Below are 26,352 nucleotides of genomic sequence, written 5' to 3' on the forward strand. Positions count from 1 at the left end.
TAGCCTCTCCTTTCAAAGACCAGTGTTAGCGGGAGATGACGCCTGTAACGAGGTGTAGCTTTTCCGGAGTTACTGCGCAAATTCAGCCTATATCGATATGAATGATCTGTTCGTTTTTGTTATCTTGCTTAAAATAAATCGATATTTAAAAAATATTGATATATCGCCCAGCCCTGATTTATTATTTATATTTTTCATGTTGCACGTTTGTTGTGTTGCAGTAAATCTTCCACTGTTCAACTTCCCACCGTCCAATGACTCTTTTAGTGAGTCATTCAAATGAACAAGCGTATCCAGCGCTCCGAACCTAGCATGAATGTGTCATTAGCTTTATGGTTATTGAGTAACACGAAGGAGGCTACACACATTTTAGGTATTTTTTATTTGACTTAATCCACATATTATCTATACTCAACAAAAAATAGAAACACTCTTGGCTTTTTCTTCCATATTTCATGAGATGAACTCAAAAGATCTAAAACATATTTTACACGCACCAAAAGCAGATTTCTCTCAGATAGTGTTGCAAAATCTTTCTAAACTTGCGTTTGTGATTGCCGTGCACCTCACAGGTGTGGCATATCAAGATGCTGGTTTTTGCACAGGCGTGAATAAGGCGCTGTATTGCATACAAGTACAATGCGACAACAGACAGAACACACTTGTCACTGCAACAATTGAGGACAGGTTTTAATTTAAGTTGGAATACATTGCGTCCATTCTAGCTTGCACACGTTATCAGAGCTGCCATGTCTAATTAATGAAGCTGAGCTCTGATTGGATGATCCAGGGGAAAGGGTATAATAAATGCTCAAATGCCACCAAAATTCATCACAGCGCATGTGTGTGTGTGCGTGTGTGTGTGTGTGTCCTCGGCAGTGTTCCTGCTCAGAGGTCACCATGTGAACACCGGCGTGAATCAATCATTAATGAACTCGGTAGGATATATGCCCGTCAAATAATGAGAATATCATCAAAAAAGCACCAAGAGTCCGTCTTCCTTAGCAGAACGCCAAATCAGCAGTTTGATTTGTTATTAATGATGACGGTTTTCATTTCCAGAAGAGGATGAGAGGAATTATGAGCAAGAGTGAGTGATGAGGGTAATTAGGATGGAGGTTGTCCTATCACAACCTCTGCACTTCCACTTTTCTCCAGCCCTTTAAAGACTTTGGACTTTGACTTTGGGGACTGGATGGCAATGAATGAAAGATTAACTACGTCCATCCGTAGTTTGTGATGAAGCTGGCGTCATTAGCGAGGCTGCTGTCAGAAGAGGGTGGTGTCACTTATTCATAGTCCACCATGTGTCGAGTAAGGGTGCCTGCAGTTTGTTTGACATGACAAAGAACCTAGACCGGCCGTAGGCGCCTGTGCCACTGGTTGGGACCAAGGCTTTAGAGATAGGATGAGAAGTACTGTCACTCGTCTCAGGGCACATCCGACTGGTAAGAAACTTTGGGAAGAAACGTTGGTGAGACCGTCTCTCAGCTAGCCTGGGAACGCCTCAGGATCTGTCTAAGGCTGCTGCCCCCGTAACCTGACCTCAGATAAGTGGAAGATGGATGGATGGACATTATTTTGGATGGGTGTGGTGGACACTAGGGGACATACAGTATATCTCACCCAGTCATTGGTGACCCTGGCATGGTCCAATGTGGCAGTGCCAAGTGGTTTCAAGAAGAAATGCCAAAGGTTTCATCTGGCGCGCCCAAAACATTGTACATAAACCATGCCCCCAAGCGTCCACCACATGGGGAATGTTCGGAAGCAGATACCCATGAACGGCTTGTTTGGAATTTTGTAGTTCTAATCTCCATTTTGAACAACCACACAAGACACCAAGTGTGCTTTCTAGCTCGATAAGCCACTAAATCAATACCGTCCTATGAAAACTAAGCATGCTGTCTTTCAGGACGGAATTTTGGAGACACTGCTTGTTTTGGCTCATATGAGATTGTGCAGGCGTGCCTCATATCGCGTCCAGTGAGTGTATTCAACGTTCGCCTGACCCGCGGCGCTCTGTAAGATTTGCAAGGCAGTAGAATTTGATCCCTCCCGGAACAAATTGAGATGCACCACACCTGCAGCACTCAGCAGTCCAGCAGCTCAGCGAGGCCACATTGTGCTGACCGGAGTTCTTGCACACACCTACACAATGGACCTTTTATTCCCCGGCGCCACGGGGAGAAATGAAGCTTGAATGTGTTTCCTGTGAACGGGGGGGGGCATCAAAAGTAGGTGGTGAAAGTTTGTGTGTTTCTGCACAAGAAAAAAAATGATGTTCCGGGTGTGCCAAAACGTGGCCAGAGTGAGCGCCCGCTGCACAGTGCACAGTATGATGCTGAGTTGTACACACATAAACACCTCTGGGAGACTGCCAGGGGGCTTTGAGTTCAGTGCATTGATGTTGCAAATCCCCCCCGTGCGCGCACACACACACACACACACACACACACACACACACACACACACGAAAAGCTCTTTTTCAGCCTTCATTGCTCTTCTTTCTCCTCTTCTTCTACCCTCGCCACTCACCTTGCCTCATGATTAAATTGATGTGGATTTGTTTTGGGCCGTGCAGCTCAAGGCGAGAGAAGACTATGAAGAGGAATTGTCTTTAACCGATGATGAAGTTCGTCTCAGTTCACGTTGTAAGCCGCAGGATATTGGGTGTGTGGGTTGCCTGCCCCGCTTTGCATTAAACCGCACCTCAAAATCACTCCAGTCACTTGCATTTTGGATAGTGGAACCTCCAAAGTCTCTAAAGTGAAATAATCCGTTTTTATCAGCAAATTATATAAAGTGTGAACATGTTAAATACAGGAAGTGAACTGACAATCAGTCATTGCCGAGTCACGGGACAGTAGGGTCGGATTAGATGCATTTTGGTTCCTCCGAGTCCTTTTCGGGCATGCTGCATTGCCGCACAATGGAATCATATTAAGCATGTTAGCAATAAACTACACTGAAGTATCAGTCTTATATCAGCTCTACAGGTAATGCTTGAACCACCCTATGATAAAACCAAATACAACTCAAATAAAGTAAAAGAACTCACCCTTAAAGACACCTGGCATGTAATGGAGACACTGTGCATTTAGTGGCATTTTAGAGCTATTGCTGGAATGAATCAGCCTTATTCCTGAATATGTACAGCATATATATCTCATATTGACCCAAATTAAGACCGAAAAGAATGATGGTAATGATACTGACAATGATGATATTAAAATAATGGTAAATTATTTAAATGTCATTTCCATCCATTTTCTATACCGCTTCTTCCTCATTAGGGTCGCGGGGGCATGCTGGAGCCTATCCCAGCTGACTTCGGGCGACAGGCGGGGTACACCCTGGACTGGTCGCCAGCCAATCGCAGGGCACATATAGACAAACAAGCATTCACACTCACATTCATACCTACGGGCAATTTCGAGTCACCAATTAACCTAACATGCATGTTTTTGGAATGTGGGAGGAAGCCGGAGTACCCGGAGAAAACCCACGCGCACACGGGGAGAACATGCAAACTCCACACAGAAATGCCCAGGGGAGAATCGAACCCAGGTCTTCCCGATCTCCAAGCTGTTACTGTGTTGGCCAACGTGCTAACCACTAGACCACCGTGCGGCCTAAATGTCATTTCATTTTTTTATGAAATGAAAAAAAAAAATAAATAAATAAATGTCATTTCATTTTTAAAATGTCATTTCTTTAAATTATTTAAATTTGATAAATAATAGTATTAATAGTAATACAAATGGTTAAAAAACAACTTATTTTAATTTAGAATGAGAAAAATATCTAAAATTAGAGTTAATAATTTAACCATTTCTCTTATGATAAAATAATAAAACATAATTCTTGCTGAAGATAAAAATCATTAATTTAATCTTGTTTGCTTTTTATTTATTAACACAATATATTAATATAATTAATAGACAAAAAAAGATTTCAAGACTAAAATGATAATGAAATATTAAAAAATATTTTTAGTATTTTTATTCTAATATTTTTTATTATTTTAATATTCTTTTATTATATTTTTGCATTTATTGTTATTATTTCACGCAAGAAATGTTTTATTTTTATTTTTTTGGTCTGATTTTGTCTTATTTTGCCAAAAACGGGTCTTGAAAAACAGGTCTTATATCCAGGTCAATACCATGACTAATTCAACATTTTTGGTTTCAAAAGTTGAGTAAAAAGTACTGCGATTGCGCATGAAGTAATTGAGTTTGTCCATGTAAATAACACTACAGTATTCATTGTGAAAAAGCCAAACAGGAGTGGAGTTGCTTGCGTGTGTGATGTCATGAGTTGGCATTTGAGGCATATTTGAAGAGAAAATGGTGTGTGCACCCTTTTTTTTAAAAATATATTTTTGAAATGCAATTTTCAGGCTTTTGCTACAAGTGTGACATTGAGATGACCTCTGTGTCTCTCCGTAATGGGCATCATAATGAGAAATGGTACACACTTGCAAAGCAAGCACAAGCACTACATCAGCAGATTTGTGCTTGCCGTCGCCTTACATGCACCACGCGCTACCTCCATTTATTCTTCACCTTTTGGCTTCTTTCCAGGGGATTTCTATCAATTTGTCCTCATTTTGCCTCATCCTGGCTTCGTGGCGCAAAAGCTGCGATGCAGCCTTGGGGAGGGGGTGACTCGAAGAGGGTGTGTGTGTGAGGGTGAAAGGTTTCTTTCCCTGTCGCGGGAAGGAAAGACCCTGACGCCCCCCCTTCCTCCCTCAAAAAACGAGAATGCCAACCAAATGAGGACGGATCAGGGGCTTGAGATTCATCCACCCTGAGCCGCCATTCCAAAGACTGATAGGAAAGCTGCTCATCCTGAGAACACATTCATGAAGACACACTCAAGGACACGTGCGCACACACACACACACACACATTAGTATGACTGCCTTTGGAGAGATAGACATTGAAAGGATGGCGAGGCTGTAATAGATTCACCCTAATAAAACACAACAAATGATGGCACAACTCTTTTTATTTTCATCTTCCAGCACACATGGACCATAAAATGATAAAATATGATCCACCTACCGGACAGAACATTAGGTACACTTACACAATGAAATAATGAGGCCTTTGCAAAGACACAAAATACTCATCCATTCTAAGGCAGGGCTCTTCAACTGGCCAAATCCTGCCTTTCAATTACGTCACACCTCAAAAATCAACACTGTTCATGTCCAAGACTTTCCACTAGAGTACTTAAACTGCACAGAACTCTTGTCATTTAGAGCATCTTTGTCAAGCATTTTGCAGGAGGTCCGTTCCTGTCATAAAGAGGATCTTTGACCAACGGTTTTAAAGTAGGGCTTATACACTGTGGTGGATTTTGACTAGTGTTGTTGCAGTCATTCCCTAAAACCAGTACAGTATTCTTGATCTTCGACCAGCATTTTTGCAGTAGGTCTTTGAAAACAGTGCTCCTGTCATATTGAGGATCTTTGGCGAACGTTTTTGTAATCTGTGTTGGTTCCTTTCAAAAACAGTAGCATATTCTTGTCATGTAGAGGATCTTTGACTAGCGTTTTGCAGGATGTCCTTTTAAAAGACAGGAGTGCTCCTGTCCTGTCATATAAAAGAACTTTGACTAGCGTTTTGAATTTGTTCCTCAAAAATACCAAAAAATGCCATATAGATGATCTTTGACGAGCATTTTTTTGTAGTGAGTCGTTTTAAAACAGAGCTCCTATCTAATAGAGGATCTTTGACTAGCGTTTTTCAGTCGATCCTTTAAAAAAGTGAGAACTCCTGTCATAGAGGATCTTTGACTAGCATTTTTGCAGTAGTGCCTTAAAAATAGGACCTCATTCTTGTCATATAAAAGATCTTTGACCAGCGTTTTTGCAGTCGGACCTGAAAAACAGAACATTCTTGTCATATACAGGATCTTTGACTAGATTTTTTTTTTCTTGTTATATTGCGGATCTTTGACTCAGGTTTTAAATTTGTTCCTCAAAAATAATTGTCATATAGAAGATCTTTGGCTAGCATTTTTGCAGTAGTTTCTTAAAAACAGATGCACTTCTGTCATGTAGAGGATTGTTGGCGCGTGTTTTGCAGTCTGTCCTTTTGAAAGCAGTCCTGTCATGTAGAGAATCTTTGGCTAGCATGTTTGCAGTCAACCTAAAAAACAGTACAGCATTTTTGTCATATAGAGGATCTTTGACTAGCGTTTTTGCAGTAGGTCTATAAAAACAGCAGCGCTCATGTCATACGGAGGATCTTTTGAAGATGAAGCGTTCTTTTAAGGGTTACATTGTTAAAGTGCTTATGTTGTACCTAATGTAGTGACCCTACTGTGTGCTTTGACTGGTCGTTCTACCCAACGCTGATGGAAGAACAGGTTGGGTTTTACTTGCTGCCGCGGCTCTTTTAACGATCACATAGTGTCATTCATGAGGCGTGACTGGAAGACAGCTTCCCATTAATGTTTGGGGGCGTGTACGTCCATCTAAAAAGGGGATGAGGAGTAGAGACGTGCAACTGAATGATGAAGATTTACTGTATGGAGCAACCGGAGTGGTGTTAGCCGCCTTTTTTTTCTATCCACTGGTAAGGCAGGGTAATACAAAGCTCTGCAAAAGGTGCATCACCTTATTTGACAGGTTTAATGGCTGTCATATCAGTGAGGTGACCTGCGGCATTAATATTCCTGCTAAAATAAAGAGATGATTAGCATGGACACCTGCATGTGTGCTTTGTTCATCCACCTTTTGATGGCTTGCAACTCGCCATTCTTTTCCCAGAGGAGGTCTGCTTCCTATGTCAATGAATCCCTAATCAAACCTGTAGCCGCAAACATGATGTGATTTGCCCTCCTCGCACGCTGACGCTTTAATCACTTTCACATCCAAACATCGTTTGGAGGGAGGCCAAGCTTTTGTTTTGGAGGTTAGAACCCACCCTGACATCAGAAGGTGACACTTAACTTTGATGCAAGGTGAATTATACAGTCAAGTCTGAGTCCATGACAATGCAAACTTTCCAAAGCATTCCTCATTGCTGGCTAACAGGAGCTCGTCACTCATTTCCCTCACAGTGGGACAAACACTCATTCCCTTCAGGCCACAACTTGTGCCGCTGCAGTAAAGGACAAGGAGCAGCAGCTGTAAAGCAGCGGGGGAGCACTTCCATCAATCCATTAAGAGGTGGAGACACGGCGCGGGCGCAGGGATGCGCTCAACGTCGACAGAAAGTTGAAGTGTTAAAGGCAAAATGAAAGACCCGCCTCACAGGAGGGCCGCAGCGATGGCGACGCGAAGCCAATGAGGATAATGCGGGGGAAGCAGAAGGAGTTAATTAGGAGAAGAAATGAAGGAAAAATTTTGGCTTGAAGTGCCCTTAATCTGCGGGGCTAATTTTGAACCCGTGCAAGGACGAAGAGAGGACGGCCGTTGTCGCAGCAAAACCAGAAAATATCATTCGTTGCAGCCTTGATGAGACATGTCAGGAAATGAAAACACACCCAAGTTCTCATTTCCAAACTAGCTTTGGTAAAACATACCCGACCATCATCCACAAAGGAGGATTCCTTATCAAAAATTGAATTGAATTGAATTGTAGAATACTACATCTTTGAATGTGTCTTCTGAATGCCTCATATTTGTATTTTACTTCATTTAGCCATTTTTATGCTGGAAAATAGCTTAACTTAGGCACAAAATACATAATGGGCCGTATTCAACCACAAAACGGCGATGATTAATTTATTGATGATTTATTATTGATGATTTATTATTCACTTTGTAGTTTGTGCATATTGCATTGCTCAAACTGTACCGAACAGCCAGACACCTCCCTATGTTGCAATCATTTCCTGTTCTGTGGTTATCATCACACTTCACTTGAACATCTCTTTTGGCAACACAACAAAAATTAGGCATGTTCGATAAAATCAGCTGATATTGGCATAGAAATTTGATCTGTATCGGTTCTGCCGATATTGGTATCACACCTCGCCAGACTGTGACATGCTGCATCGACATGCTTGTCCTCAGGAGGGTCGTGGGGGTATGCTGGAGCCTATCCCAGCTAAAGTGGGGTACACCCTGGACTGGTCGCCAGCCAGTAGCAGAACACATATTATGTAAACTTATCATTTATAAATATATATATATATATATATATATATATATATATATATGAAATAATATATACAGTAATAAACTGAAAATAAAATAATAAAAAAAAATATATATAAAAATTGCCGGTAATGAGACCGCAATAGCAGATATTCTTATAACCGTGCAGTCGTGATAGTTTCAAATCCAAGTTTTGTTTGACTTTTCAGCCATTATTTTCCAGGAAGTTGTGGTTGAACTCCCAATTTTGGTACCCTATGAGAGACTGTTGCAAATTTACAGTAGTTCCATTTCTGGCTGTGCGTCTAGCATGTTGGAAAACAACCCATTAGGATTATGCACCGTCAGAAATAGGAGTCTATTTCCGTCCCTCAAGGTACAATCAACACTAATGTACCACAAAGGGGTAATTATTGGGCTCTGATAATTAGGTTCCAACTAATTACAACTCTTGGTACCTTTTTTCCAGAGCCCAAAAGATACAGGCATGTTCCCAAGCTATAAAATCAGTACTTTAGAGAGTAGAAGAAATTGTGTCCCTAAATGTATAAGAATGTACTTCTTGTTCCCCCCTCTTTTGGGGGCTTGGAAGCCTTTTCACGTCACATGTTACAAAGTTACTAACAAAAAACAGCCATAAAGTTTACTGCTTGTGCTTTATTTCACTTCTTGTCAACATTTATTTCAAGAGTGGCAATCAAAGACGCTGCGGTTTTACTGAGTGGTCGTGTGCATCAAAGCGTACTAAACCACCCCCCCAAAAAACACCCACTTCACTCCGCCCGAGTAAAATGAGCGCCTCATTTATCAAGCCCCAGTGGGCCCGACTGTGGGTGGGCATCAGCGTCAAAAAAGGCCAATTAACAGGAAGCCCATTGTGAGCGCCGCTGTGTAGCGTTGAAGAGGCTGCGGTTAGGAAACAGTGGCACCAAAACAGGAAATGTGTCTGGAGCGTTAAAACATACTGACTGTTTGCAGCAACAAATAAGGACGGCAGATCAAGCATGAGGCTTTTCAGGTTAGAAAGATCTCCAAGCACACGAACGGATGGCACAGAAGCTTTGTTTCATACATCCTGTTGTATAAAATCAGCAGTGACTGTTTAACATGTATTGCCGATTATTATCTAACGCAGGAGTGTCAGACTCGTTTTCACCGCGAGCCGCATCACTTGTGTCTGCCCTCATCAGAGAGCTGCAGCTTTGCCTGAAATGTGTGCACAACTGGACTGTTAGAAGACGTTTAGCCTCTCGTCCAAGCAGGCTTCATCAGTTCATGCTCAAGGGATAGATAGGACAGCTCTAAACGAAGGGGGTGGTGCAAGGTCCAAGCAGTTATTCTCTCATGTTGAGGTACGCCCCAACCAAGACTGGTTTCCCTCTTTTGTGGTGCAAAACGGCAGTCGTTAAGGTGCAGTGGAGTGAGACCTCTGGCTGGCAACGACAGTCATTTGAGTGGATTGACCAGCTAGAAAAACTGATGATTTTTTTTTTTTGATGTGCATTATTACCAGGCTTTTGCGGGCCACAAAAAACATTGTGGGCGGCTGAATCTGACCTCTGGGCCTTAGGTTTGACACCTGTGATCTAATGGCCATAATCAGCTGATGAAATCATCGGTCTGACCCGAGTTTTTCACACATTAATTTACTTTAATGTTTGCCTCTATATCTTACCTTTTTAAAAACAGTTCATCTTGCCTCCTTTTCAGCACAGCCTCGCGTGTGTGACTGTACAGCTGATGACACTGCTGGCTGACCTTTCCAACCAAACGGCTGCTATTTTTCCCACCAGTTTTGCTGATGCCGTGTTTCATTCCTTGTTTACTTTCATTTACTTTCAAGTGCTTACATGTGAGACGACACAATGACAACATCACCTGCAGCACCCTTCTAGAAAGTGAAAGTTAAGCTTGTGTGAGTGACAACAATGCACCTGTTGTGTGTCTGCCTCTTCTCCCAGTATTTTTCCATCAGTCATATGTAAGTTGTGCAACTCTGATTGTGCTATGTGAGTGTGTGTTGTGATGACCTCTATGAGAAGCTATTGGACTGAATCTAAAAGTGTAGTAATAATAAAAATAAGAATAATACAAATGATTACTGCTCCTACTACCATCTGACAGTGCCAAGCTGCAAACTTTTTTCTCCCACAACTTTTGGAAAGCCTTGAATTTTCCAAGTAGATATTCGTTCCTTTTTTAACCCCCCCATCACACTGAATCTGCACTTTTTACCTATTTAATGATTTTTTTATTAGCTGCTGACTCTGGGGAATTCCTTCATTCTTACCTGAAAAATTAACTTGGCAGTGAAGGTGCTACTCCTGGAGTTCTTCCAGTCCTTGTTACACATCTAGCATCCTGGACTGCCATCGATCAGTCAGACTACCTGCTCGGGAAGGACAGCCGTCTTTTGTTAGTGTTACATTTTCTAGTATTCATGTCTTATTAGTTTGATCCGTCCTTCCCTTGTGTCCTGGGATTGACACTTTTCTCCAGTTATGCAGTTGTTTATCACTGTTATTCAAACAGGGAATCTCATTGTACATCTCCACCATCTGTCCTGCACAAAAGGACACAAACGTCCTTCCCGTCTCCGTCCTTCAGTCAACATAATGGCTTTTGTTAAGGATTTAGCATTTCAAAGCCCGAGTGTACGGCAAGTGTTGCCGTAACGAGGCTTAGACGGTATTTTATGTCAAGCTTGCGTGTTTTGCCCACTGGAGACAACAAGTGATTACGGGACTTTGTAGAGCTTAGTGGTCTTTTTTTTTTTTTTTTACACGGAAAAAACGCCATACTTATTGGACCGTCTCGGTTTGTTTACATTAAACCTCATGGACGAGTCCTCATGCTGCAGTTTGACAGATATTTCTACCATACTTTCCCCCCCTCAGTCAATCAAACATGCTGCAGACCTAGCGTTCGCATCAGTGAATTAAAAGTGTGCAGGCAGGGGTGACCTTGCCGCGCAGCAGCTGGCAACATCTGAGCAGCTCCGGTCACAAAAAGGGGTGATTGACACCACAAGAAAGCACAAAAGCGCACATATCTGGAGAAATAACCTATGTAACTGCCCTTTTGTGCTGAGGGTAAATGCGCCTCAAGGGCATTACACAAAAACAGTGGTCAGGATTGGTTACACTGACTGGGTGATACCAAAAAATATATATACATTTAAAAAAAATAATAAGTAACAAAACAATATGAAAAAATATGTAATATATTAATAAAGTAGAAATAAATCTAAACAAAAATACAATACAATTTTTTTATTTAAATTAAGTAATAACACAAAATAAAATGAAAAAAAAAAACCAAAAGTGGTACATTTTGGGGTTCAGAGAAAAAGTTCTCTAAAATTGTGCTTTAAGTCCAAAACTTGGAGCTCAAACCATCTGTCTATCAGGTGTCTTCAAAAGGGGCAGTCGTTTTACTTTATTTTAGTTTTATTGATTTCTATTCTCTTCATAATTGTGTGACAGTTACAAATGTTACAGTTTCAGTGTCAGTGGTGTTAATACGGGTTCATGACATGAATTCACTTTTTTTATTCTATGAAAAACACAGTACGTTTTGAAATCAGAACAACTTGGTAGTCAACCAGCATCCTGAAACTGACCTCAACTTCGGAGGATCCACTGTGTGAGAATGCTACTCTTTAGGAAACAGACCTCCACCAAGGCCGAAAAATTAGTGATGGGAATTTCAGCGCTTTTAAGGGAACCGGTTCTTTTGCCTCAGCTCTTTTCTCTTTCAGATCCCAAGCGGCTTGTCAGATGTTTTTGTTGCTTTAATTGATTTCTTACCAAAATCCGGTCGTCCCTCTGTGCTTTGTGCATATTTTTTTTTTTTTAAGTACATATAGTAATGGCTAAAAATACAAATATAAGGCATTCAGAAAACTCATTCAAAGATATGTGTTGTTCTACACTGGTCACTAGGTGTCAGTAATGTTACATTGATGAGACAATAGCCACTGCAGGAAGTACTGTACAGAACAGGAAGTAAAAAAAACAACAAAATAAACAAGGAACTCTACCAATGCTAACATGTAAGTCTGTAAGTCTTATTCATGTCTATGATATTGGGTAATACAAGTGTCGGGACTATAGGGCTGTTACTGCATGTCTACAGGCTCTAATGTTAAAAACCAGATTTCATTTAGAAGGTCGTAAACAAGTTTTCCATGCTTGCCTCACTACAAAAATATTTAGAAATAAGGAATCATATTTTGTGGAAATTCACTTATCACAGTCTGGTCTGGAACCAATTAACTGTGATAAACAAGGGATTCAGATTGCAACAACATTACAAAACACAAACACCCATCTCAATTGGACAAAAAGGTCCAATCTAATTATGGTTATTATTTGTGAATTTCCAACTATTTACAGTGAGACATCAACAAAACATGACACAACCAATTGTAAATTCAAACGTGCAAAACTGAAGAGGAAAAGCAGCATCCAGGAAACAGTTTTTTCCGTCTTTGGTGAAGATGGGCTTTCAGAAACACGAAAAGTGTCTCAGCTTTTGACACACATTTTGACCAATCACGTGCGGCAGAAAAAAATTTTTTAGAAAAAAAAACGATAGTTCGTTGACTTCACAGAACCGGCTCCAGGAGCCGTTGGGTTCGCGAACACCCCATTACTACAAAAGAAATCCTAGGTTCAACCAACTTGTCACGAGCTACCAGATACATGTGGATACAGGAACACGTGGATACATTCAATACTGTAATCAAACCTGAGCACTAATTTCTTCGTCATTTTCATAATAATGTAGCTTATACAGTGTATCATCACATTTACCTGTCGGGGGATGAAGGGATGACTTGGACTGTGGTGGCTTTCTTATCTCTTATGCCATCCTGGTGGTAATATTATAATAAAAAAAGTATTTTCTCATTTCCTTTGGGTCACATTTCTCACATTGAGGGCAATGAGGTTCCTCCTGAAAGTGAGCTGGAACTGACAGGAACCACACGGCAGTCATAATAAAAAATCCTTTAATGAGATTTTCTTCCCCCCCCCCCCCCAAAAAATAAATTTGGAAGCAAAACATCCTACCTCTGCATATTTAATGAACAAGGTAAATATTTATGATGGGAATAAAGACTGAATTGACAAAGCAATTAGACGTGGACTGACCTTCTTGGAGTACTAAATATTCTATATTGCTTGCTTAAGATTCATTTCACAGCTGCACTGAGCAGCAAAGTGCTGCGGTCAGCAGCTGGAGAAAAAGTGCATTGGAGTCAATGACTCTCATTACAACATACAGTATTGGCCTAATGTACGGTATCACACAAACGTGAGTACACCCTTCACATGTCAGCAACCATTTCTCTTCTCAAGAGACAATACTACGCAGGGGCGTCAAACTGGTTCTCACCGTGGACTTCATCACAGTTATAGTCACCCTCAGATGGCTGCAGCTTTGCCTGAAATGCGTACAAGTCTTAGAGGCACGCGCCAACCAAAACTGCTTTCACTCTTTTTGTGGTGCAAAACGGCAGTCGTTAAGATACAGTGGAGTGAGGCCTCTGCCTGCCAATGACGGTCATTCGAGTGGAAAATGATGCCGTGCGAATTTTCTGTCGAAATTATTTGCAGGGTTTTGCGGGCCACAAAAAAAGGGGCGAGTTTGACACCAGTGCTTTTAGAGCATTTATTTTCAACTGGTGGGTCTGATAGTGGGTCACGGGTCCTTGCAAAATAAAAAAATAAAATATAAAATAAATGCATAAATATAAAATTAGAGCTAACATTCAAATTAAAACTAAAATTAAAATTAATGGCAAAAATAATACAAATACAAATTTCATATACAGTATGGAAAATATTGGGGCGTTATTTTATTAGTGACTGGCCCAACGTTTTTGGAGTGGGTATGGGGACGTATATTGCTTGCTGCCGTGAAATAGATTGACGGATGGCGTAGATTACACATGCCTAACATGTGACTGCCGAAAAATAGGTTGACCAGATATAGACACGTTTTGCACATGCGTGGAACCGATTGCGTTTGCGGTACGTATTGGGTAGTGACAGGGGCTTAACGTGCCATTCGACCAACACACAGCTGCAGATATCTGCTAGAGAGGACCGCGCCATACAGAGAGAGACAGGTCTCATGGCTGCAGCTCATGTTGTGTTGCAAACGGTCCCTTTTTAATGATAAGATATTTGAGAAGTTTGAGTAGCAACATTTCCGCAGTTTGGGTCACCACTTGAGGGGTGATAGTGGGTCCCTGTACAGCTGTATAGCAGTAAGGATTTGTCAGGACCCTTCCTCCCCTCGCCTGTCTTTAATTCCTTTGATTGCAGCTCCCTACAGGATCCGCCACTCTGATAAGGAATCATCAGCACTGTCTTGCATTCCTTTGATAGCAGCTCCTGACAGGGCCTGCTCCAATTTGGAATCATGGCCAGAGTGTTGTTATCTCTCTAGTGGTAACCGCCGCTTTCCTTTGAAGTTGTCCAAATTCGAGTAAGGTAGTTTCAGTGTGTGTATCGTCACTCTTTTTGACATCCATTCTTCCTTCTCTGCAAAGGATGCGCATTGCTGCCGTGAGGCCTAAAGCACCGAGTCAGCCCCGAGGCAGCAGAGAATAAAAGAGACCGGTAATCTGACACTGCATTGCCAGATTGATTGACAGCACACAGCAGACTAAAAATTGAAATGGAAATTCACCCATTCACTTGTCAGTCCCTGGAGATGTACTGTAATGGTACAGCTGCTGCCTTTCGTGCATTTTCGTGTCCCCAGTTGACAAGGATGTAGGTGCTTTGCTGTGCTGTGAATCCTGAACATATAACTGTATTGTACACTGTTAGAAACAGCAGTACGGTGAGCGACACTGCAGTCACTTCCAAATGAAGCTGGCCCATTCAACTCCGATTCTTCTCCTCCAAAAGACCGCCGAGTGCCAAGCGGGGTCAGACGCTGTTCACCGACACCTGAAGTGCACCTCTCCACTTGTCATACTCAACACTTGCATAAAAAAAAAATCTAATTAACGTCGGCACACATCTTTCTGCTTCATTTAGCCGTTCTTAACAAGGGTTCATCTATCACCGAGGTGGCAAAGCACTCCGGTCGCACTGACCTCCCTGCAGCTCTGATTTATTCCAAAACCATCCGCGTGCTTTCTCTGCGGGACAAAACCGACACTGTGCACCTTTTTTAATTACCTTTTACGTCGTAACTTTAAACTTGCGTCTGTCCTTGGTGGTCACAGGACGCGGTGGCAAGGGAGGTCACATTTTGTAGATGATTAAACGATAAATAATGGTCATCTCCTCCAAACATAAACCTCCAAAGCCCAGCAAAATCTGTTAAGTGACACTAGTTGACTTCTAAGTTGTTCTAATTTCAAAACAATTAACTGTCGCCGACATTTAGACCTCTTTAACTGCACAAGTCATGTTTTAAGTCATATTTCAACATTCTTAACAGCCATAAAAGTATAAAGTTAACCATAGTATAATTCAACTAAAATGAAGTAAAAATGCTCACCCTTTTGAAGAAATGTGAGTGTTTCCACCTTCCCGGAAAAAGATGTTAAAAGTTTCGTGTTTAGAGGTGTTGTTTATTATTCCCCAAAGTACAGCGTGCAAACTTTTTCTGCATACTGAAAAATCAAAGATTGGACAGACCACTTTGATATTGTAAACACATGTACTGTAGATATGCTAAGAAGTTTTATACACTGCTCAAAAAATAAAGGGTACACTAAAATAACACATTCTAGATCTGAATGAACAAAGTATTCTTATGAAATGCTTTGTTTTACGTAATTGACAAGAAAATCACACAAAAATTATCAATAGAAATCCAATTTATTATTATTATTATTATTAATATTATTATTATTATTATTGGGGGTGTCTTGCTGTCCACCTGTTGTCTATTCCATTTGCAAAACAGCTTGTGAAATGGATTGTCAATGTGTTTGATATCACAGAGGTGTGATTGGCATTATGATGAAGTGTTTCCTTTATTTTTTTGAGCAGTTTTTAAAAGAAAAACAGCCTGCATCTCAGCTTTGTGACATAAATGTGAAAAAGCCCATTATTAATATAAACTTTTTCACCTTAATGACTCTTACATTTAAACACTTACATTTTCTTTTCATATTATGACTTCATTTCCATAATATTTTGGCTTTATTCTTGTGATATAAACTTTTTTTGCAACCTAATTTTCCCCAAAAAGTTTTTGTTTTGTTTCTCGTGACGACTTAAAAAAACATTAACCTTAATATATTTATTTATTTCATTGTAATTACGTTTTTTCCTCCTTTTACGACTTTATTCTTGTAAAATTACTTTTTTTTGTGTAATATGACTTTTTGTTTGGTTTTGTTTCACACAACATGATGACTTCAGAAAATAACTTTTAATCAAAAATTTAAATTTCAGAAAAAATAAAAAAAATCTGAAATATTTCAACATTAACTTTCATTTTATTTTTTATATATTTATTTTTCATTTGAATTGTTTTTTCTTCATAGTACAGCTTCATTCTTGTAAAATTACAGCTGTTTTTTTTTGTAATATTATGACTTGTTTGGTTTGTTTGGTTTGCGACCACAGTCAGCCGGGATAGGCTCCAAAATACTAACCCCCCGACCCTCGTGAGGACAAGTGGCAGAGAATCGGATGGATGCTTGGGTATGTTTCCCATAACGACTTTAGAAAATAACGGCTTTTTTTCAACTAATGTTTTTATTTTATTGTAATTTTTGTAATATAATTTCATAATTACAATTTCATAATTGTTTTATTTCTCATATTATTGCAACTTAATTCTTATAAAATTACTGCTATTTTCCATTCTCGCTGTTTTTTGACTTTTATTTTCTTGTTTAAGTATATTTTTAGAATGTGCTGTGGGCCAATTTAAAAAAAATAAATAAATAAATTTAAAAAACAGCCGCGGGTCGCGAATGAACCTTGGACCACACTGTGTGTGTTGTGTTGTTGTGTTGTGACAAGCTCACTGCTAGTTAGGTGTTGACTTTTGCTTGCCTAATTAATGAGCCTCATCGTGGGGACGTCAAGTCACTGAGCTGAACTTTTAAAAAATGTCCTAATGACGTTTGTGATTTGTTTGAATTTGAAGGTACGTTTTTGGTTGAACTCTAAATTGTACAACTTTTGGAAGTATCACTGTCAGTCCCGCGTTCAGTACACGACGAAAGCATCTTCGATATGAGGTGCAGGGGAGGTGCGAGACAAGGTGGGCTCCGTGTTTTGACAATATGGCATTAAACCAATTAGTCACAGTCAGGGGTGGTTTTTCCACGAGTGACAGTTTTGTTTACCCGCCGCTCGGGAAGGAATTAAATGGAGTGTCATCGACAGTGCAGGGAGCGGAGATTGTAAACATGTTTTTTCTCTTTCCCTTCCTTCAAAAACAAGAAATGAAACGACCGCTGTTAGATGATTGAATTCGGAGGAAGCCTGTCTGTGTGTGAGGCCACAAAAAGCCTTCAATTAGAACACGCCTTCATCATCCTCTGACCAAAGACACCTTGAACTATCAAGTTACTACTAAGCAATGTTATTTCACAAATATAAGCCCCCCTTTTTTCATGGTTTGGCTGGTCCTGCAACTTGAATAAACCAAAATGTAACTTAATGCATTGCATTTAAGTTAACATGGGGTGGTGTTTTGTGTGGCGACACCTAGTGGCCGCAAATATTTAGTTAATTTTGTGACGCATACCAGATGCTTATTGTTACGGAATACACTAAGTACCCAACTAACGAACACAATTGGTTCCAGACGACCGTTCTTAAGTCGAATCGTTCTTAAGTAGGGGAAAAGGTAATATTACCAATGATGTAGGTACTACATGTACATGTATACATATACAGTATAAGTGTATGTATGTAAATATGAGTTTGGATGCAGTAGTAATATTAAATGAGGATAATTAATGAAAAAAACAATAATAAAAATGATATAATAATACATAACGATAAATGTTATTTACCTTTTAAGAGGAGTGGTCGAGCACACGTCATTGTTGGTGGTGGAGGAAGAGGAGGCGGAGATATTGAAAAAAGGACAAATGATTGTCGTTGTTAGACTCTTCCAAAAGAGGTAGTGTTCCGTGGGTGGTGTAGAATTATAAGCAGGCCCATTAACTCTTCATAAACTTTAATCACAAGCTGTGCCGGATTGCATGTACAGCTACAACTTAGCTTTTCTTCAGTCTCCTTCCACTGGTCTTAATCGCCTGTCGGTCCCTTTAGCAGTGTCACAGTGCCCTCTACTGGTCAAGCATGTGGAATATGGGCTTAAATATAAATAAATATGGGCTTATAAAGCAAAACACATGAAAATATAGACCAATCGGCTTGTGTTCGTATCTACGAGTGTTCGCACGTCGGATGTTCGTTAGTAGGGGACTTAGTGTACTGTCTAATATGTTTTTGCCTTGCAGACCGTGTCTGTAAGCGTTGTGTGTGTGTAACTTCAGTAATCCCTTTTTTATCACGGTTAATTGGTTCCGGACCGACCGTGATAAGAGAACCTCCGCTAAGTAGGATTCTTTATTTATAAATAGAATATTTTCATAGTTAGAGAAGAAAACCCTTTCACGACCTTCTAAATATGTTTTTTTTTACTATTATTAGAGACCTCTAGACATGAAATACCACCTCTATAGTCACCTTTACACTCGTATTACTCAATATAAGTAGAGAAAATAAGCTTGTGTGCGTGTTGCTGTCAATGCTCACATGTGCATGTAGCCGGTGCGCCGCCACAAAGGTCTCTGGCAAACCTTTTGCACTTTTCAGTTGGCTTTTTGTGCGCTCGATCCCCTCATCACGGAGCATTTCGTACAAAGTCCTAACACTTAAAGTGAATGTTTGTTTGCAAGTGAAGTTACGAAAAGCTGTTAACATCAGGCAGGAGGGAAAAGGAGCGCTTGATATTTTCACCTGCGCAGTACGGATAATCTCGCCTCATTGGAGCGTCTTTTTTTTTTTAATGATCCGTTCTCTGTGCTATTTTTAGCAGACTTTTCGGTATGACGTCATCATTCCCTCATATCTGCCCTATAATTATCAGACACCCCTAAAATAAAGATATAAATATAAAAAATGCAATTTAAATGGGAAAATAGAGCCAAAAGATATGGTAAAGGAAAAAAAATCTTGCTTTTTTTTTTTTACTAAATTAATAAAAATAAAACTATCAAAGTGAACACAGACATGCTTTGATTTCGTTTGAAAAAGTGCGGGCACCCCTTGATTAGTGTATATGCAATAAAAGGGAAAAATAGGAGACAACCAATGTTGATTTTGAAAAATCTTTTCTTTCCTAATCACACAAGGCACGCACAGTTCGTGCGTGTGTGCTTACGTGTGTGTGTGTGTGTGTGTGTGTGTGTGTGTGTAGTAACAGCAGTGTGTGAGATTTTTGCCAGACCAGATTCGCCACCAAACAAGTGTGCATACCGGAAGGCCAAAACAAACAATGTGACGTCGGATGAATTATTTTCTGAGCGCTACTCTAAGCTTCATCATGGAGATTTATGCTCTGTATTCATAAAAAGCTTGATTGCATTATTCCAAAACATGATAAAATCATTCTTAATTCCACTCTAACTGACTCTGAATGAAAGTGAATAGCAGAGTTATTCATCTGGCCTTCAGAAGTTCTTTGCAAAGGTAGTGTTGGCAGTGGCTTTTGCAGATTCAAAAGCAATTTCTCCACTTTTTGTCTGTGAGAATGCACAATCTTTCATAATATGTTCGTGTGTAACCGCAAATGACTTTGTTGTAAATCGAGAAACTTTCACTTTCCGTCTCATTGAAATCCCATCAAAGCCGACATAAATGCTTTCCCTGGCAGGACAAACACGGGCGGGCTTGTCAACACTAAAAGCATTTTCACACCACAAGTGCCAATAAGCGCCACTATTGCCCTCTCGCCAAGGTCACAGCTGCTGAAAACAGCAAAGTCTGAAATGATGTAAAGCAGCTATACAGTATATCTGCAGGTCAGTGCAGTCTATCTCCGAAGCAGTGGGTAGTGTTGATCTGTTTTATCGTGCGTAATAATGATTTTTTTTTTTTAAGAAAAGTGATATAACAAGAATGAATGTTAGGAGGGTCCTTCATGAACACACAACACCTTTCGTCACTCATTCTTATTACTTTACCAGGCTTTCATTCATTCTCAGGAACCTATTAGTCATTCATTGTGATTACCCTATTAGGCTGTCATTCTTATTAACCTATTTGTGTTTCAGTTCTTTCATTCATTCACTCTTATTCACTCCTTCTGTCTGTTCTGTGAAGTAAAATAAGGCAAGAGGGGCGTTTATTCTTGCTCTTAACCATCTCTCAAAACACACAATACACTTCTGACCTTCAAAATAACAGTCTTAATGGTGCAAACAAAATAAGGATGTCATTTTACATTACAATTGGGATTGCATCGGTGACCACGTCTTCCTTAACCACAAGCGCGGGCATTACAATTTTTGGAGGATTTTGTAGAAATGTTTGCAGAGGCTGACATCCCATTAGAAAAGTTAGCGAAGCTATAGCCGCTTCTAATCCATTTAATTTCTAATAAAGTGAACATAAAAGGAGGAGTAGGCGTTGGTAGAAGTATAAGACGTAGGAACTGGACTGAAGAATGATACACAGCTGCGGGGACTCATCTTCTGCACGAGTGCAGGAGCAAGTCCGAGGCACTTCTAGTCAGATGTCCTTTTACCTAGCCTTCCTGTCGTATGTCCATGTCTGACCCAGTGGTCTTAGCTAGTTGGAGCCGGTCCATAATGAGTGTGTGCAAAAGAGATACATGCAAGGCCAAAAGCAGGCGGAGGTATTTTTCTATTTCTGCCACAAAAAAATCCCAGGAACGTTGTCATGTGGACAGGGCCTACATGGTTTCCTTCAGCCCTTGGTATTTCTCTGGTATGTAGCAACACGTATGTCTTTTCCAGTGTATCCAACACCACAATATCAGATATGTATGCCACCAAGAGAGCTCAGGTGGCTAACTCTGCTGGTAGCACCACGTCATGGTGAAAGGGACTGACAAACAGGTCCAGCATCTGTCGTCATCATTGCCACCAATACAGTATCATGCATTTTTTGCCAGCTGGCTAACTCTGCTGGTAGCATCGTAGATTCATGGTGCAGGGAGTCGGGGTTCAGAACTTGGTCAGAGCAAGTGGTAGTAGCATTGTTTTGTCTAGAAAAAGACAAACAAATTGCTTCATTGCTGTTTCTTCAGGTCCAGCATCTACCGTGATCATCACATTCGATACAATATCTGGAATGTTTGTCAGCTGGCTAACTCGGCTGGTAGCACCACAGATTTATGGTGCGGGGGGTCGCGGTTCAAAACCTGGTCAGGACTCTGCAAGTGAGTTGGTGATTGTGTGAATAGGGACACAAAGGAGGAGTTAGGACGCCTGGAAACTAGGTGGTGTGTATGATCACCATTTGTTGACCAACAAGTATTTGGATGCCTGATGTTACCATTTTCCCTGACCAAACCTCAGTTAAACCTCACCTTGCACCATGAAGTGGTGCTACCGCAGAGTTAGCCATCTGGCAAACACACCTGATGTTGAGGTGGTGGTGAATTATTCTCGAGAGTCCTACTCTAAGCTCAAAAGGAATACACCCAACGTTACCATTTGCTCTGCCAGTGGAGCTAGCCCGCTTGCAAACAATCATGATATTGTATTGGTGGTGATAATGACGACAGATGCTGGACCTGGAGAAACAGCAAGGAAGCCAAAATAAGTACAAGCAGCTGGATGCCTGATGCTGGTAGCTCCACTTCATGGTGCAAGGGGACTGAGGTTCCAAACCTGACAAACAGGTCCAGCATCTCTCGTGGTCACCACCGATACAATATACATATACAGTACAGTACTTCCCGCTGACAACGATAGATGCTGGACCTGCAGAAACAGCAAGGAAGCCATTTGTTTGTCTTTTCTAGACAAAATAAATAAATACAAGCAGTTGGATGGGGAAGGGGACTGAGGTTCAAAGCCTGATGTTGAGGTGTGTTGATGATGACGATAGATGGAAGGATGGGAAAATAGCAAGGAAATACCAAAGAAGCCATTTGTTTGTCGTTTTCTTGAAAGAAAAAGAGTAGAACCCTTTCAGGCCAAAGCTAGCAATCTACTACTCCTTTTCTGTACATGAAATTATGGTACCAAGTACCATCATATCAACACACACACACACAAAGGAGAATGAAGCACTCACCTCCAGAATGATCTGCCTGGCGTTAGGGAAAGGTTAAGGAAAGATCATGTGCATTTTAGAGATCGGGCCAGCTGGCTAGAGTCAACATAACAGGAGAAGTAGGTGCAGGTGGAAGTATCAGAAAGGAACTGGACTGAACTGAAAAATGGACTTAGGCAGCTGGTGAAGAGGTTTTTATATCGTGCACATTCCTTGCAGGCACCCATAGCTCAGAAGGTAACAGCACAACATGTTGAAATGGGGATCATGCCCAGATGTCCTGTAAGTAGCGTTTCTCCTCCCTCAGCGTGGCCAGGTGCTTCATGGCCTCCAGTTGGTCCACCTGGAGCTCCGCCTTCATCATCTCCATCAGGGTGTCGTTCACGTCTTTGGCCATGTTCTTTGCATCCCTGGCGAGGGTGGAGTGCAACGGAAGGAAAGGCTTTGAGGTGTTGGGGAACGTCACACACATGCATTCAAATATATTTCCTCCACACTTAAGGGTCCAAAAATGTCGTGTTGTTGTGATCATGTCCGGCAAAGAACATGCCAGAGTAACAGTTGATGCCATAACCACGAGCCACGAGGGCATTTCAGCCAGTCAAAAGCCGGAAGAAAGTCAATTTAAGGCATAACAATGGCAAGAAAAAATTAACGAAACATCTGAACTACTTCTGATTTTCATACTTGAAAATGCAGTTTTGCACACTTGGAATTGGCTTTTGGCCAGAAAAGTGACCTAAAATATAACTTGTGTGTACAGTAATCCCTCGCTTATCGCAGTTAATTGGTTCCAGACCTGACCAGTGCATTTCCACAAAGTAGGATTCCTTGTAGTTAGAGCATCGAAAACCTTTTCATGGCCTTCGAAATACGGCTTTTAACACTATTAGAGCCCTCAAGACATTAAATAACACCCCAACACACCTTTTACACTCATATTACCCAATGTAGTCAACATAATAAGAGAAAATAAGACATAAAAGGCATAAATAAATAACACGTTAGCATTGGGAGAGTTCCCTGTTCCTGTTTTTTTTACCACCGGTACTTCCTGCAGTGGCTATTGTCTCATCAATGGAACATTGCTGACACCTAGTGACCAGTATAGAATACTACATACATAGTATCTTTACATGCGTTTCTGAATGTCTTATACTGTATTTTTATTTCTGTTAATTTAGTCATTTTTATGCTTGAAAATGCTTAATTTAGGCAAAATATGTCCATTTTGCTTAAACGTGCATTTTTTTTTTTTTTACTAATCATAGGCTGTATGCTATATTGGATAATAGGAGTATAAAGGTGACTATAGGGGTGTTATTTCACATCTAGAGTTCTCTCATGATGTTAAAGCCCGTATTCAGAAGGTCGTAAACAGGTTTTGCATGCTTCAACGATGGAAATATTTAATGTAATCAATGAGGACTCCTACTTGCCCCAAAAGTTGCCCAATAGCTCAGTGTACAGCTAAGAGATTGGAAGTTTTTGGCTGTATTTTAGTTTTATTACAGAATACGCAGTTAATAAAGGCGTTATTTCTTATGGGAAAACTCGTCAACCAACCTCATGGATCAGACTTGGGAGGCCCACTCTTTTATTTGCACTGTTTGCATGTAAGTTAAGTCCTCACCGTTACAGAATTCAATACTCTATACTTACCCCTGCACAGTGAATGACAAGCCCAATAAATCTTCAACCATGACAGCCCGTATTTTGCAACTGCAGCATTTTGGCAGAGATTCATCATTCTGTTGATGTGATTTGGTATTTAATTAATTTCATCCTGATGTTTCTCTGATCATTTAGGAGAAGCAGGTAGCCTGGCAGCGATAAAACAGAGTCCTTCAAGATAAATCATCGGATTCTAACTATAAAACTGTCGACGTGGCTCATTGTTATGCGTCATTCATTGTCTTCCTGAAGTTGTACTGACAGATGCAAATATATGGGAAGTGTGTAAAAGTGGTAGGCACGCACCAAATCACATTCTAGACGCTTTGTTGTGGCCGAGGAAACAATGCACTGAATTTTGAAAACAAAATATGTGCATTTTCTTTCTATTCATGAGATTAATCAAGCATGTCCGTTATCATGCATGTGCATCTCCTCTTAAGAATCAATATGAGATGCACAAAAAAACAATTTAATTCATATTACTGCTGGGGTTATCTGGGTTGGAATCTCTGTGTGGAGTTTGCATGTTCTCCCCGTGTGGGCGTGGGTTTTCTCCGGGTACTCCGGTGTCCTCCCACATTCCAAAAACATGCATGCTAGCTTAATTGGCCACTCTAAACTATAGGTACGAAATAGGTACGAATGTGAATGGCTGTTTGCCTATATGTGCCCTGCCATTGGCCGGTGACCCCGCCTCTTGCTAGCATATTAGTAGCATCAACTTCGCTCTTTGCTCCGCCCCCCCATTTTTGCTGAAGGGTTTTCTTTTTAAATAATTGGCATAAATTTTGCCGGAATATTTAAACTTTTCCCCACCCTAATTTTAGAAAAATTACAACTTTATTTTCTTTTGGTTCTCATATTACAACTTTTAAAAAACAATGTCTTTTTTCGTTAATATTTCAACCGTACTACTGCTACTAAAATGACATTTTTTCCTCATATTTTAAGTTCTTGTAAATTTGTGACTTTTTCTCTCATAATTTGATTTTATTCTCATAAAATTAAAGGCGTTTTTTCCATTTCTGCTGTCCCCCCCCCAACTATTTCAACTTTATTCATGTACATTTTTTTCTCGTAATTAGGATTTTATTCCCATAATATTTGGACTTTGATCTTGCAACATAACTTTTACCACAACCTAATTTTCCAAATACAGTCAAACCTGTCTTAGCGGCCACCTTTATAGAAGGGCCACCTGCCTATAGCAGCCACTGAAAAATCCCCCGCAGCAAATTTACATGTTATAGACCCTGTGTATAGCAGTCACCTGTCCAACGCGGCCAGTGGCCACCCATTTTGTCTCCCTTGGTCAATATCTGACTGCATATAGCGGCCAAATTACCAACTCAAGTAGAAGCTTCATGCACGAAAAAGTTTTGTCTTTCAATCAATGAAGCCGTCCTGTGTAGACTTTAATTACTGAGTCCTAGCTCAGTCACAATCATTCACAAGATCCACACAAACTGTCAGTTGTTCCACATAAAACAGCCGTCTTCTTTTGAGCTTGCTATTTCCTGGTCAAACATGTAACTTTAAGAGCATTTGCACCAAAACATTACCGCAAAGTAGGCTGGGAACAGGACGTGCTCCCAGCGACGCTACAATAAAAAACATACGCTAGCATGCATGCAGCAGCGGGAGCAAAACTGAGTTTGGTTGTACTTAATTGAAGTATTTTAGAATGCACTCACGTTATTTTTCATCAATCCTCATCCACAAATCCATCAAAGTACTCATCTTCTGTATTCGACACAAAAAAAGCCGTCTTCTTTTCCGTTCGCTACTAGTCTGTTAAACTTGTCAGTGTTATTCAGCTCCGAAGCAAAGAAGGAAACTTCTCCTGTTGCTTCTGCCAACTTTGTTTATTGAACGCGGCCACCAGACAGCAGCTCAGAACACACACACATCTCTCAGCATCGTCTCTCCTTTCTGCTTGCCCACAAGGCAAAGGTTAAACAAGCCCCACTACATAGCTGTCCAGCCAATGCCTGTAAGAAATGACACCGTTTATTTCCTGGTGTGCACTGGTCAATACTGTAATGCCGCTTGTTGTGGGGAAGGAGAGACTCACGTCGCCGATGCACTTTAATGGCTTTATTAACAGCGGAGAACACTGCAGGACTTTACATCCACGCCAACATAAACACACTTCCCAACTCTCTCCAAACTCACAGCTAGCACTGAGCCTAGCTCTCCTGCTCGGGACGCCCACCGTCACTTCCCGTCACTTCCTGATGAACTAAAGCTGTAATGACACTCTGCCGTATAAAAAGTAAAATATAAAAAACAAGCGTA

General features: G+C 40.6%; 2 protein-coding genes across 6 annotated transcripts in view; one reads left to right on the forward strand and one right to left on the reverse strand.

Moving 5' to 3' along the window:
• Positions 1–15,578, forward strand: part of si:dkey-118j18.2 (uncharacterized) — a 192,338-nt gene extending 176,760 nt beyond the window's left edge. The window contains exon 6 of the transcript XR_008567330.1: positions 15,567–15,578. The gene's annotated coding sequence lies outside the window, so the exon portion shown is untranslated. The remainder of the gene's footprint in view (positions 1–15,566) is intronic.
• A 4,602-nt stretch (positions 15,579–20,180) lies between these two features.
• Positions 20,181–26,352, reverse strand: part of mtrr (5-methyltetrahydrofolate-homocysteine methyltransferase reductase) — a 40,005-nt gene continuing 33,833 nt past the window's right edge. For 4 of the 5 annotated variants that reach the window (XM_054765089.1, XM_054765090.1, XM_054765091.1 and 1 more), the window contains exon 14: positions 20,182–22,787. In XM_054765089.1, coding sequence (XP_054621064.1) covers positions 22,643–22,787 — 145 coding nt within the window. In that variant the 3' untranslated portion in view covers positions 20,182–22,642. Of the gene's footprint in view, positions 22,788–26,352 lie in introns of all 5 variants that reach the window. The other variant, XM_054765088.1, reaches the window with a different exon arrangement.

The sequence above is a fragment of the Dunckerocampus dactyliophorus genome, chromosome 21 (assembly GCF_027744805.1).
Source record: "Dunckerocampus dactyliophorus isolate RoL2022-P2 chromosome 21, RoL_Ddac_1.1, whole genome shotgun sequence".
NCBI classification, from domain to species: Eukaryota; Metazoa; Chordata; class Actinopteri; order Syngnathiformes; family Syngnathidae; genus Dunckerocampus; species Dunckerocampus dactyliophorus.